Source organism: Pipra filicauda, unplaced genomic scaffold (genome assembly GCF_003945595.2).
Source record: "Pipra filicauda isolate LSUMZ 115617 unplaced genomic scaffold, ASM394559v2 scaffold19_size4547281_pilon, whole genome shotgun sequence".
Lineage (NCBI taxonomy): Eukaryota > Metazoa > Chordata > Aves > Passeriformes > Pipridae > Pipra > Pipra filicauda.
Window position 1 is genome coordinate 694,747 of NW_024104309.1, and position 13,420 is coordinate 708,166.

Sequence of the window (13,420 nt, forward strand, 5' to 3'; positions counted from 1 at the left end):
ACAACAGAGAAGAGTTACCTGAATTCCCCACAGTGCCATTGTTCACCAGTGAGTTTGGAGTCACAGGATTGTGCCAGTGTCCCTCATGAGAAGTGCTGGGGATTCCCATGGGCCTGGCAGCAGGCTGTGCAAAGATGATACTGGGATCATTCAAGCTTACACTGCTCTGGTTATTTGTGGTGCTGCTGCTGCCAGATCTCATAGAAAATGGAACATTTGTAGAATGAGGAGGGTTACCCGGTGCAGAGTGAATAACAGGCCCATGAATGGGCCAAGAAGTGTTGGGAAGCTGAATTTGGTGATGGTGCATCTGAAGCAGTCCCAGGTTATGCAAGGTGGAATACTGACCTGGGGGAGATTGGGGAAAGTTAAACAAAGGCAGCTGGACCTGATGGGGTGGCTGTGCACCCTGCTGTGGCTGTGGAACATGCTTAGACTGGGATATTGATTGTGGTTGAGTCTGGTTAATGGAGGCTGGCTGAGAGGAGTTCTGGGTAAACTGCTGAGGTTGTGGAGAGTAAGATGATTGATGCGAATCAGACTGGAGGGGAAAAAAAAATGTATTTCTGATTAGTTCACTACTTATTTAACGGTGGTTTTCTTTAATAAGCACCCACTGTATTAGACTAGTCATAAAAAAGGCAAAGCCCTCCCCAGCAACACCCCAAACACTGCACCCAAGTTCCTGCTGGTTTCAGTAAGTGTGCAGTCCCACTGACACTGACTTTCACCAGCAGATGATTTGTTAATGTGGCACATCCCACCATGAGAAACATCATTCTGAGCAAACATTAGCCCCAAGCTTGTCATTAGACTACTCACACATCTGTTTCTGATTTTTAATTAGTGTTTTCCCCACCCTACTTATTTACTACAACCCAGAATCTCATTAACTAATTAACTTATTTCTAAATAGAGTGGTTCTTATTACTACACACAGTTTTTTAAGTAATTCCAAAGCTCCTACTATTTTTTCCAATTTTTAAAATCTGTTAAAGAAGAAATGCAAATTCCAAAAACCCAGTTTCAGCCTTCATAACCTGATGTTAGGCCATGGCTAAAGGCACAGAAATATCAATTATTACAGCCTTGGCAGAACGTTTGCAAAGCTTTTCCTTTATCAGCAAAAGAAAACAGGTACGAGGTCATTTCATCTGTTTGGAATTGCAACTAGGAAAGGAAGCACTTCAAGAACTGGAGTGGCTGAGAAAAGAGTTCCCCAATTTATCTGCCAATATTTAATACCAATATTTGGATTAACTAAATCTGTTTCTAAGCACTGAGACAAGATGCTGATGGCATAAGATAAGTGCCTCCTAAGAGGCAGTCAAATGACAGACAGATACCTAAACCAGAGAGGATTACCTGAATCTCAGATCTCATTCTCCCCCCAAGACTGAGTCTTCTCTCCATCGACTACAGCACACAGCCAAGCTCCAAGTGCCTCAGCTGCTGTCAAACACCTCAAGTTAAAGGTCTCTGCAGCTTGTCCCTATCCATGACTGCTCCCCTGTCCATTTAAATTGGCAGTCACTTCTCTCCAATGACCAGAGGTCTGCAGGACTTCCCCATGCCAGAGCATTCCTTCTAGCAGCATGCTCTGTGTCTGTGCCTGGGAAAAAGCCCAGAAGGTGGGATTGCTCCCTGCTGCTATTCCAACTGTCCCTGTGTGAGTGCCTCCTATACCTTTCTATCAAAACAGGAAGAGAAGGTAAAACTGGGATTTGAAAGATGACCCCTAGTTTAACAGTTTAAATGCTATAAAAATAAAGCACATGCACAGATTACAGCCCTCCCGAAAACATTAACCCACCACAAGCATGCACTGGACATAGCAGCAGCAGGACTGGAAGAGTGTTAAGCTCCAGCCTCTTGATCTGCTTCCTATTCTCTACCTCTTGCTTCACTAATATTCTGCCTTCCCATTCTCCTCAAACAATTCCTGCACGGCACATATTCATCAAGAAATCCTGGCCAAATGACAACCGTGCAACACACGGAGAGTCAATGACATTCAGGGGACACAAGAATGTGCACAAGCAGTAGATCCAGTGCACATGTGTCTGCCTGTATGTGCACCCACGTATCCAGCTTCAGTTTCCCAAGAAGAAATACAAGGCTCCCAAAAAAATTCTCCTGTGACATGTTCAGCCCTTCACTTAAATTAGGGCTGTATCGATCCCTCCTTAGCAGCATATTATTATAGTAAAAATAATGTCATAAGGTGTCTGTTTCTGGAGCCAACATTCCAATAAATGCTTGCTGATCAATTAGAGCATTCGAGATCAGCAGCCCTGATTACTGTTTGCTTACTTGCCTGCTTCATTAGCAGGCACATGTTTCTGAGACTAACAGCTTAAAACAAATGAATTTCTGCTGTATTCTGTACTCCAAAAATATTAAATGCCAGCAGCTGTATTTGCTCAAATACCCTCTGCTATCCATCTACACTTAGAAGTAGGTTAAATATATTTTATGTAGTTCTACAGAGACTTGAACAAATTCTAAGATGAAACTACAAAAAATTTCCCCTTTGTTCTGCTTGTGGTTCTAGTGTTCTCTGGCAGACTTTTGATTGAAGTCTGATGCATCTGAGTTCCCTGTCTGTCCATGACAGTCCTTTTAAGAGAGTCCTCTTAAACTACGGAGTCATGGTTGTCACTACCCTCAGTCTCCAGCAAGTCAACAACGAGTTATGCTTTACCTCCCTCAGTAGCTCCAGAACACTGCCAGAATAGCTAAACACAAGACTTAGAAAGGCTTCCTATCTTAAATCTGTCCTTTCAGAATCGCAAGGTATCTCACATGAATTTTGACTATGAGGTTTCCACATTGAAAAGCCATAAATGCTCTCCAAGAGACACTGTTACAAATCAAAGTTTCATGAAGTGGCAGAGTGCAATGTTGTCATTATAAAGGCCAGAATCTGAGGAAATACACACCAAGCTGTTCCCAGCATGGCTGGTTTGCTCCAGCTCACTCCAACCCCCAGCTCATTGAACTTACACATTCCGAGGACTGTCTCGTGCGCAGGGGCCGCTCCACCTGCTGCTGGCTCACGGCCACCAGCTGGGAATTCACCATGCTCCGGACCAGCTGGGTGCCTGAGCAGGGAACAAAAGTGTCAATACAAACCACAGGTTACAGGTGACACAGAATGAACAGAACTGGGAGGCAGCAATAACTCATGTGACAGAGTAAATAAATCACTTGAACCTCTCCTTTAAGCGAAAATCTGTCCCTCTACTGGCAACAGACAACACTAACAGGTACAGCAGCTAAACACAAAATCTATTTCTGAGTAAAACGATTCTAGCATGAACAAGGCTCACTTTGCTATCAGGTGGGTTTCCACACTACTACTGTAAGCAGTGGCATTTTAAATAGCAATGGCAGAAACTTTCGGATAAAGAAAGTAAAGGAAAAAAAGAGTAAAGGATAACAGAACACAGAAAAGAAGCAAGGTTCCCTTTGAAGTTCTTTTACGAATGCTTTCTCTACTTTCTCAAGTAGCACAGGCACCTAAGGGCCTAAGTTGAATGGGTTTGCAATTAGCCAATCTCTAAGTGCTATCAGGAATTGGAAAGCTGGATCTAGCCTCCTAATTCACCTGTACACTTTTTTGGTGATTTTTGGTGAAAATACATTTACTTACCTCTCACAGATGATGGAGGGTTAGCTAACATTTGAGAAAGATTTGGAAGAGGAAATTCATTTGATTATTATTATTATTATTACTACTTCTAAATGCATCCAGTGTGAGTGGCAGACAGGTAATGCCATACCCTGAAGTCCACTATACTTACTGCTGAGTACAGTTTTACCATCCATGCAAAGTAATGTCTCCTGTACTTCAGGAGACATTACTCCCCTTGAAGAAAAGCAACTCTTAGACTAAAACCAATGACTGAAAATTTTAGTTGCAAGACTTTTTTTTAGGTTAATTACCAGGTCTGTACAAAAATGTAGAGAAAATGGATCTCGGAACTTTCAAATTAGACTAACAACACAAACTAACTTACCTGGCATGCTGTTATTTCTCTGACGGGTCTGTTTGAATTCAGGACAATCTCTCCTAACATGACCCACATCCCCACAGATGAAACACCTTTTCTCTCTTGTTTCTCTGTCATCTTCTTTCACTTCTTTTTCATCATCTTTCTCATTCTCCTTTTTCTTCAATCTGAAGAATAATTTGTATTAGCAATATCACCAAACCACACACACAGACCCAAATCCCTGTGGAGTTGTTACATTGGTATGTTCAAAGGAAATGGTTACACAACCAACAGCTGTACCAGAACACAAATATCTCAGGAATCCCAGAAAAACACTTTCGGATTCTGGGCTGGTTAACAACCTGTTTGTATAAACTTAATGAACTTAGAAGCTCCTCAGACTTGTCCCAAAGCTGTCTGACTGTATTAGTGCAGAACTATGCCTGCAGTTAAGCAGGCTTAGCCTGCCAGGTAGCTTGGGAGTAGTTCTATGCAGCAATGCCACTGAGTCAGAATATACCCAAAACAAGTGACCTTGTAGATACAACCTCCCCCTGACTGGGGAGGACATATTTCTCTACAAGAGTGTCTGAGTCTAGACAGGATGTGAAAGAAAGGACCAAGGCTCTTTCAAACACTTTGTACTAATACAACAGGAGAAGAACTAGGGATCAGGAATCAAGACAAGAAGTAAAGGTCTTTTTCCACAAGGTAACTGTAGGATTGTTACATATTAATATTATTTTGTGAGCTGTATATACAATTTGACAGAGATTCTGTGTAACTGTGCTGTAATAGCAGTTTGTGTGAAGAATAGATCACAACTTCTTTTCCTGAGGCAGATGTAGGGAAAAAAGTGATGCAATTCAATGTGCTAGTGCTTGTTCAGAGAGCAGAAGAAAGAAATAGTCCACCTGTGACCTCAAGAGTTCCAGTCCAGGTTCATGTATCTTGAACTCTGATGACTGAACAAAAGGCTGGAAAATAAGGACTTTGTAGCGGGAAGAAACCAAGAATCCTTCAAAGAATTATGGAGCACACAACTGACAATAAGGAGCACATGAAAAAAGCCCAGACTGTAATCTGCATTCTAAGGGCTTAAATAGGTTTTAGAGGAGTCAGACAACCTTTGCATTAAAAATGCAAAGCTGTAAAAAATAAGAGAAGGGCACATTCTCTGTCAATTCCTGCTAAACTCTCTCTGGAGATACCAACCTGCAGGTACTGGAGACTCTTTTTGCAGGAGTTCTGGATCCAAAATTAATGAATGAAATCAATGTACAAGTGCGAGATCACCAAGTGACTGGTACCAATATGATGTTACAGAAACACACCTTAACTCTGTACATTTTAACTATTCCTAGAGTTAAATAGATGAACTTTTACCTGTCTTGCACATGTATGTTATCAGATCTACAGAACAATTCAAATTCAACACTGTCTTCTGAACATGATCACTACAGGAAATCCATTTCAATACATGACAAACTGTGCAGCCAGGTAATATGGCCTCCATCTGAATGTTTACACCATGAAAAGATAATTTAGTGATCGAAATTTTAAGTTAAGCTTGACTACATATTAACATATTATAGACTTGATTTTACTCTGTGTGTGCTTGCATAAGCACTCTAAGACTTAAAGAGATGATCAGAAACTGTCTTAAGAAAGGATGGGAAATTGAAGATCAGATACGAAGCTTTGATTTTCTCTTCAATTCAGCGATTTTTTTTTCACTTCCATTAAATCTTCAAATATCCAAATCTTTTCTGATTGAATCTCAAAGATTTTATGATAGCTTTCTATATTACTCACCTCCTCCTCTTTGGACAGTCTTTCATGTAGTGACCAATTTTTCCACAGACACGACAACACCTGTCATTGGGTGCCAATTCCCCATCTGTCAGCACTTTTGAGTCAAAAAAGTATTCCTATAAAAACACATCAGACAGATAAAATATATAAACCATTCACTTACAAGACTGGGAAATGGAAGCATAATGGACAGCTTTCATCTCCTATTGTTCCTTAAATGTTACTACTTCTTGGATTATACCTGGTTCCTTTTCTTCCCCTAGATAATGGTAGCTCTTGCAGACACGTGGAGCAGCCTGGGCTAAAAAGGGGTGTTTGGTCTCAGGGCCAGAGGCTGAATTTGTGGAACAGCTCGTTCAGGCTCCAGCTTGCTGCTTACCTTCCACTCCCCAAAGGCTCCTCAGAGGGCAAGTTTGATCTATTTTGGTGTCTGAGTCACTGCTTGAATTCTTTTCAAAGCAGCCAATGTCCCTTCCCAAATGACATGATTATATCCCCCTGGACAGAACAAAGCTCAGGTGGGGAACAGATGGAGCATCTGCAGACTGACCTGTAATCCTCCCCTCCCCTGGAATTTGCTCAGGACAGCTGCAGTTCTGATGTGTGTCAGCACAAAGGCCACAGTTTACAGCCTCTGAGCAGCATAAATATTGTGAAAGTACTGTCTTGCTTGAAAGACTGAAACAGAGGTACAAACTCAGAAAAAAAACACAGACAAAGCAAGCAAATGGAAAAGAGAAGATAGGGAAGGATGATGGGAAATAAAAGCTTTCAAAAGATTTTTAGAATTCATTACAATCATAAGCCTGGTTAAGAGTCACTGGGAGAAAATCCCCTGAACTGTTTTAGAAAACACCTATCTAAGTTGATGTTAAAAGCACTAATTCCAGCTGATTTATTTGCTCATACTAAAAAAAAAATACAGTTGCCTATTACACCTCAGTGACTGGACCCTGGAGCACAGAGGAGCACTTTCTCCAATATAAAGTTTCATGAACACATTCCTGACCTCAACTAACTGTGCAAATTTTGAAGATCAACTGTTAATAAAATGGTCAATTATCATCCTTCTCCTTCCTTAAGCAGCAACTCTTACTATCCCCCAATTGGAAAAATAAACAGTGTAACATCTCTTGAATATGTTTGCTTTAGCTACACGAACAGCTAGTAAAGTTCCTAAAGCTGTTTCTGGGTTTTATAGCCAAATTTGCAGTTTTCTGCAATACTTAACATCACACAAGAAAGTTTATTAAAAATAAAAACTCAATTAAGTCTACTGTCCCCAAAAATACCTATCACCCATCCAACTACTCTGGTGAATTTTATATTGCAGGAGCCCAATACTAAGCTGTACATTTTATGCAGTATAATTCCATATATTGTGCATACCAAATTGATAAATACACACAAGAGATTTGCCTTGGGTGCATCAATTCAGTGGACAAAGGAAAGTGAAAAAAAACCTAAAGTTTTTAAAAGCTCTGAAAACTTACAGCTTCTCTTCCAACAGCTGGGTAGAATGGGGTGCCAAATAATTTTCTGCCATTGATAAATGCCTTCATTATGAAATTGGTCACTATTGAAGAAAGACAAAGTTATTAGAAAACAACAGAAAAGGCACAACTCAGTGAAGATTAATCATTAGCAGACATTAATGGCTTACTTTTTCTAGAGACTCCAGCACCGAGATTATGATTCAAGTCAAAAGGATCTGTGCAAAGAAGGGAGAAAACCAAATCCGTGTTGGAAAATACATGCTGCAACAGATTTGTTTTTATCTGAATGCAGAGAATTCCATTCTGAATGCATTCACAGAGTAGACTATAGCAAAGCAATGCTGAGTGTTTTGAAACATAATACAGTAAGAAGAGTGATTTACCGACATTTAGTAAAAGTTATGAGTCTAATCTAATTTTGGGAGCTGTAGGACTTTTTTTAAAACACTGCTGGTAGTTTCCTCACACAAAGATCCTGTGCAAAGAGAACAGAGTCTCCAGCACCAGAGTACATTACTCCCTCGTTAATGGCAAGGCAACCCAGCAGAGCAGCACCTTCGATGGCAATGCATTTGGACGTCCACTGCTTCTCAAACGTCGTCAGCAGCTTCTTCTGCCGGATGCTGATCACGTATTCCTTGAAGTCAAATTCCTCAGTGTAGAATCTCAGCAAGCCCAGCCAGAGCTCTCCAAGGGATTCAGTGTTCTTCCCAAGGGAAGGCAGACGCTTCTTCTGCAATTGGAGACAACCTTATGCAGCTATAGTTACTGAAGTACTTCTTCTCCTGCAATGTCTCTCTAATTACGAGTCCGTCTACCATGAATGGTCTGGTTTCATTTAGTTAAAGTAAGGTTAAATCACTACAGTTAAGACTAATTCTGGACTGTTTTTGAGAATAAAAAGTATTTTTCCTGCTTTATGTTATTTAGAAATGACTTAAACCAAGATAAAGCAGACACCCATTTCAGTAAAACGGGACTCATTTGTGAAGTTCTAATTATGGATATGAAAGTTTAATAGTCATATATTACACTGCTAGAAATTTATTACTTTCCCATAAAAACAAGGTTTAAGTTTTAGTGACTCTTCTGGAAATAGAATATTACCAATTCTTCCATGTCATCAAAGAAAAAAGCATTCCATCCATCCACCATTCTCTGTGGAATCTGTTTGCCATCAAATATCTGCCAAAATAGAGAGGGCACAGTCACTACTCTTAAGTCCAAGTCACCATAAAACACTTAGAGTTTTGCTGTTAAAAATAATACAAAAATAAAAATATTTTAACCATTACTTCTTATACAGACAGAATTTCCCATTGGTAAAAAGTTTGAAAGTCTTTTTGCATTATTGCTGTACCTCTCTCAAATTATTTGGATATTTAATTTTTACTTGTTCGTTGCAACTAAGAAAACATGACTGAATTACCTTGTCAAGATTCCAACATCCCTCTTGACCACAGAGTCTCTAAGGAGACTTTATATGATTTCTATTACATTTTGACTTTAGCACAGCCAAGGGGAAATTCCACTGTTATTTAAATGCACTCTCAGGGTAGCAATAAAATAACAACTCCCAACCACTACTAAAGAATCAGCAAGAAACTCTATGAGTCTCAGCTGCAATGCTTAAGCCAATTTTCCTCTTGCACAGAAAGTAAAAAAGTCAGAAAGGGATAATTTTCAGACATGCTTGGGAGTTCCAGAATGTCTCCAGGAAGAGGCAGAGAGCTGTCTAATTTTAATTTTCCCCACCCATACAATGGAGGTACAGAACATTATTTTCTTTATGAAGTTTCCTGGCACACATGAAATATTACCTCTAAAGTTGTACCAAAGGTCAATTATATTTTTTTTACCCCTTACCAAATAACAAAACAAACTTTTTCTCTTACAGATAAAGTGTTGAGCAATAAATAATGCTTCTGACAATAATTGGTTGAAGAGCTGGACTCACATTTCAAGAGCATCTGGTGCAGTCTCACAATTACAATTCCCTTCTCTCCTTACCACCTGCCAATTTTTTTCTATCCTGTTTAGCATATAAATATCATCATAAGACTAAAATCCCAGAGTAAATGTAACAGCAGAACTTAGGCCCAACAGATCTCCAAATTTGATCTAATTTTCTCAGTAAGTTTTACCAACTAAAACCAAGTGGGAGTTAAGAAGCTGCTAATTTGAAGGGCCCCATATTTCCTTCAACCCCCCTGATCCTAAAAGCCCAGACTTCTCATATTTGGCTTGAAGAAAAGGTGCATCTATTTTCACAGCTTCATACTCTGCAAACCTACCTCCTGAAGAACTGGAATAACTGGTGGGTTTCTCTGCTGTAGGAAGTACAAAACCATAAGGATGTAGGCATAGGAGGACAGACTCCCACGGGATGCATCACCAATATCGCAGCGCTGCGAAAACACATTGCAAACAAAACACTGAACTCACATTTTATTATTCCAGACTAACAACTATGTCAGAGAGCAAACAGAAACCCCACCAGTAACAGCAAATACATTCACCTCATAACTAAAAATTGGTTTATGAAGCCTGAAAAATAAATGCTCTCTAGAGTCAACTGCCATCTGGCAAATCCACAGCATAACTGACTAACATAACAACAGAAAAGCTTCTCTTAGCCAGAATAATTTTTTTTAATTATAATGTGCCAAATTGAAAAAAAACCAAATCAAAACCCCCAAAACAGAAATCCCAGGTTTCGACACTGTAAAATTTAATTTTGCTAAACTCATGTTACTCAAGCTGTTTCTGTGATTCCTTACTTTGGTTCCCCTTTCCCTTTTTTAAAAAAAATAATCAACTAATAGGCAAGTATTTCCATGTTGTGCTGGCAACCTAGGCAATAGGTGGCATTTTGGAAGCATATAAACACATCCCTAATGAACCACAGTCCAGCCTGCACAACACTGTGGAACAAACAGTCCTGCCCATGGCAGGGGTTGAAACTAGAGGAGCTTTAAGGTCCCTTCCAACCCAAACCACTCTATGACCCTCTGATCATGGAATTACCTTACTATGCTTGAGGATCTTATTACAGTATAACCTTTCCACAGCACCTGCCTTTAAGATATCCTTTGTTTCATGCCTGTGTCATAACAAACAACACATTTTTAACCTCCTAGGTCTGGAAAAAACAGGGATTCACAAATTACTTTCACATTAACAGCAGCAGTGACAGCTGTTCCTGGTTTTTCTGCCAGTGCAAGCAGAGGAGGAAGCATTTTGCATATACATTCAGGAGTGTAAATCCCACAAGTTGGAAATTCGATCTTCACAGTAAAATTTTTAGAATGTACACAACAGTATGCAAGGTTACTAAAAAAGGTAAGATTTATTATTATCAACACAAGGCATTTTTAATCTGGACACAGAAGAGACATGGCAATATTGTGCACTACTGTGACCACACCAAGACAACAATCACTCCTTGTCTTGGTGACAGAACAATGAACATGTCCATTGCATTCTGCCACAAAGTTATTTTATTCATCTTGAGGTATTTTATTACATGAACTTCTGGTAGCATGATGCACTCTCCATAAGCCATTTTAGATTTGCCCCAGTTCACTAAGCTTTCTTTGGATGTATCTGGGGAGTGTATTTAATAGTGCAGCTTGAATAAAAAGCAACACCAAGTTTCAACTAGAACATCATAACAAAAGATGCAGCAGATTTGGTATTAGGTATTTCCAAACTCTTAAAGTCAGGTGTATGTCCTAGGCATATCTAGTAGAGATTCAGGCATTCATCCAGCACCCCTTACCTATCTACTCTTGACTTTTACATCAAGTAAAACAAGGCAAGTACACCAGAAGAAAGCGGCAGTAATCCCTGGGCTTGTCCCAGATATGGACACAGCATTCTACTGTCTCCTTTTCAGTTGGTATTAGTAAAAGGCAAACTCAGTAGCAGAAAAACCTGTGTTACACAAATAAGTACTTTCTTTTTCTATTACCTTTGCAAAAACTTTCATTGTGTAGCCCAGATATTGCACTCTAGGGTCAATAGCTGCATATGTAGCCAGCATCCTTGTGTTATGCTGTGCCTGGAAGAAAGAAAAGTAAAATCAAACAGGTGGGAATGTGAGCCATTACAGAAGAAACTGTGCAATTTTGCTGTGCTGGGTGAAAGCTGGAAGGAGCTGTACTGTTCCTGCTGGCAGACAGGTCATAGGGGATGTGGCACTAACAGCTTTCAGAAGCATCCACAGAAGAAGGCTTTCTGTGCCATGACCTGCTCTGCCATCAGGTCATACTTGGTTGGGCTGAGGGTGTGGGCCACTGAATTTAAATAATGCAGGAAAAAAACCCAAACGCACAAAATCATTTTCATTCTGATTTCAAAATTATTCCCTTGAATGACTGTTTGAGGGAGGTAGAAAGAATGAAAAAGCTTTATTTGAACACAAAAGCCAAGCAGATGCTCACCAGTGTATTGTACAAACTGATATCTCCTTCTAAGCCACTCCGTCTGTGTTCAAACTTTACTATAGGCACTTTGGCTGTTGTTATAGGCAAGATGTTCCTCAGACCTGGGGAAGCAACACTTTAGTACATAAAACATTTCCATTAACTACATTTATAGTAAATCTAACTACAAAACAAGTAATATTTTAAAGCACCTACCTGGATGCTTCTTAAGAACTTTTGCCAAACCTTCTATTATTTCTTTACAGTTTAATTTCTAGGAAAAAGAAATATCACAGCTTCAGATATTAAAACATGGATCCTATTCCAACAAGCACATTTACTATCACATATATTTCAAAGAGGAGAATTCTATGTTCTGGCAATAAGCAAGCACATGGATTTAAGTAAACTGGTGACTCTATGTTCTATGTGGAGATCTTCAGTACACCAGCTGTGTGTCTATAGGACATTAAAGTAAAATAGGCTATATCTCGCTTCAATTGTGCAGAGTGCAACAAGCTAATGTGCTACTAGCAAATCCTACCTTTTCTGTGGACAGAAATCTAAACTGAATTAAAAAATCTTAAAGAATTCTTGAATTTAAAATAGCAGAGTTCATCAATTTCAAAACTCTTACCTCTGCATTTTCATGGCCTTCCAGTGTCATGCAGATATCGAGATCACTGTCCCGAAATCCAAATCCATTCTTTGAGGAGCCAAATAAGCAAAGCCTGGCTTTGTCTAATCAAAAGTATACACAAAGAAAGGTAAATTCTATTACAGCTTAATGGTTAAGTGCTTACTATGCAATATTTCTTAACTGCAATGTGCAGGTGCCCCTAAAAATGAGCATTAAGAGAGAGCTTCCAATGTCACTTCAAAGACCTCAGCTTTGATAAAGGAGGAAGCATAATACTTCAAAAATTATTTACAGAAAGTAAGGCAGGATAAAGCCCACGTAATTTTTTATGACTGAGGTGTATTACAGAGTTACTATAATCCTTAAATGATACCTCTAAACGTGGTGCAATGTATGTGACAGCACTTTGCTGTTTTAAACAAATCAAAATAATGTGCAAACCCAGTCACCAGTACAGCTTCATTCCATAGATAAAACAGAACTACTCTTAAGGCAGCCCAAGCAAAATTTCCAGTTCCACTCATACTCTTTCTAGATTGTATATTTTTCCTGTGCCAAGGTAAATTTGGTCAACCAGTAAGTTTTTGTAATCATAACATACTCTTAAAGAAGATACAAGCAGTAAGATTACTATACTTTATGGAACATTCTTTCCCAATTTCTTTGTTTACAACACAGTATTACAGTGTCTTTTCAGTCTTGTAAAGGAAAGGAAAATTATGTAGTTAAGAGGAATTCCTTCCTAACAGCAAAGAATACATTTTTCTGTTCAACTGAAATCAATGCTAGGAAAATATATCTAACACCTATTCAAAGCTTTTTTCCTAACCTTTAATAGAATTGGAAACCTTAAGTCTTTCAAGGTTTTGTACGAGGTCTCAATCCTCAGCTGCTGCCAGTAAGTGGAGGCACAGCCAGTGGATGGAAGTGGAATTCACAATTCCTTGACGACAGGCCAAATACACAGAATAGATGGCCTTCCCCAGACTGGAATTCAGGACACATGGGTTTGGTACCTGGCTCTAGCACTGTTTTACACCACCT

General features: G+C 39.4%; 1 protein-coding gene across 3 annotated transcripts in view; it reads right to left on the minus strand.

The window, feature by feature from the left end:
- Positions 1 to 13,420, minus strand: part of TUT4 (terminal uridylyl transferase 4) — a 43,932-nt gene that overhangs the window by 3,941 nt on the left and 26,571 nt on the right. For all 3 annotated transcript variants that reach the window (XM_027739383.2, XM_027739385.2, XM_027739384.2), the window contains exons 16-28: positions 12,374 to 12,477; positions 11,953 to 12,010; positions 11,755 to 11,858; positions 11,283 to 11,372; positions 9,604 to 9,717; positions 8,417 to 8,494; positions 7,865 to 8,042; positions 7,477 to 7,524; positions 7,307 to 7,389; positions 5,814 to 5,929; positions 4,023 to 4,183; positions 3,007 to 3,104; positions 19 to 541 (exon numbers count right to left, since the gene is read on the minus strand). In XM_027739383.2, coding sequence (XP_027595184.1) covers positions 19 to 541; positions 3,007 to 3,104; positions 4,023 to 4,183; positions 5,814 to 5,929; positions 7,307 to 7,389; positions 7,477 to 7,524; positions 7,865 to 8,042; positions 8,417 to 8,494; positions 9,604 to 9,717; positions 11,283 to 11,372; positions 11,755 to 11,858; positions 11,953 to 12,010; positions 12,374 to 12,477 — 1,755 coding nt within the window. The remainder of the gene's footprint in view (positions 1 to 18; positions 542 to 3,006; positions 3,105 to 4,022; positions 4,184 to 5,813; positions 5,930 to 7,306; positions 7,390 to 7,476; positions 7,525 to 7,864; positions 8,043 to 8,416; positions 8,495 to 9,603; positions 9,718 to 11,282; positions 11,373 to 11,754; positions 11,859 to 11,952; positions 12,011 to 12,373; positions 12,478 to 13,420) is intronic.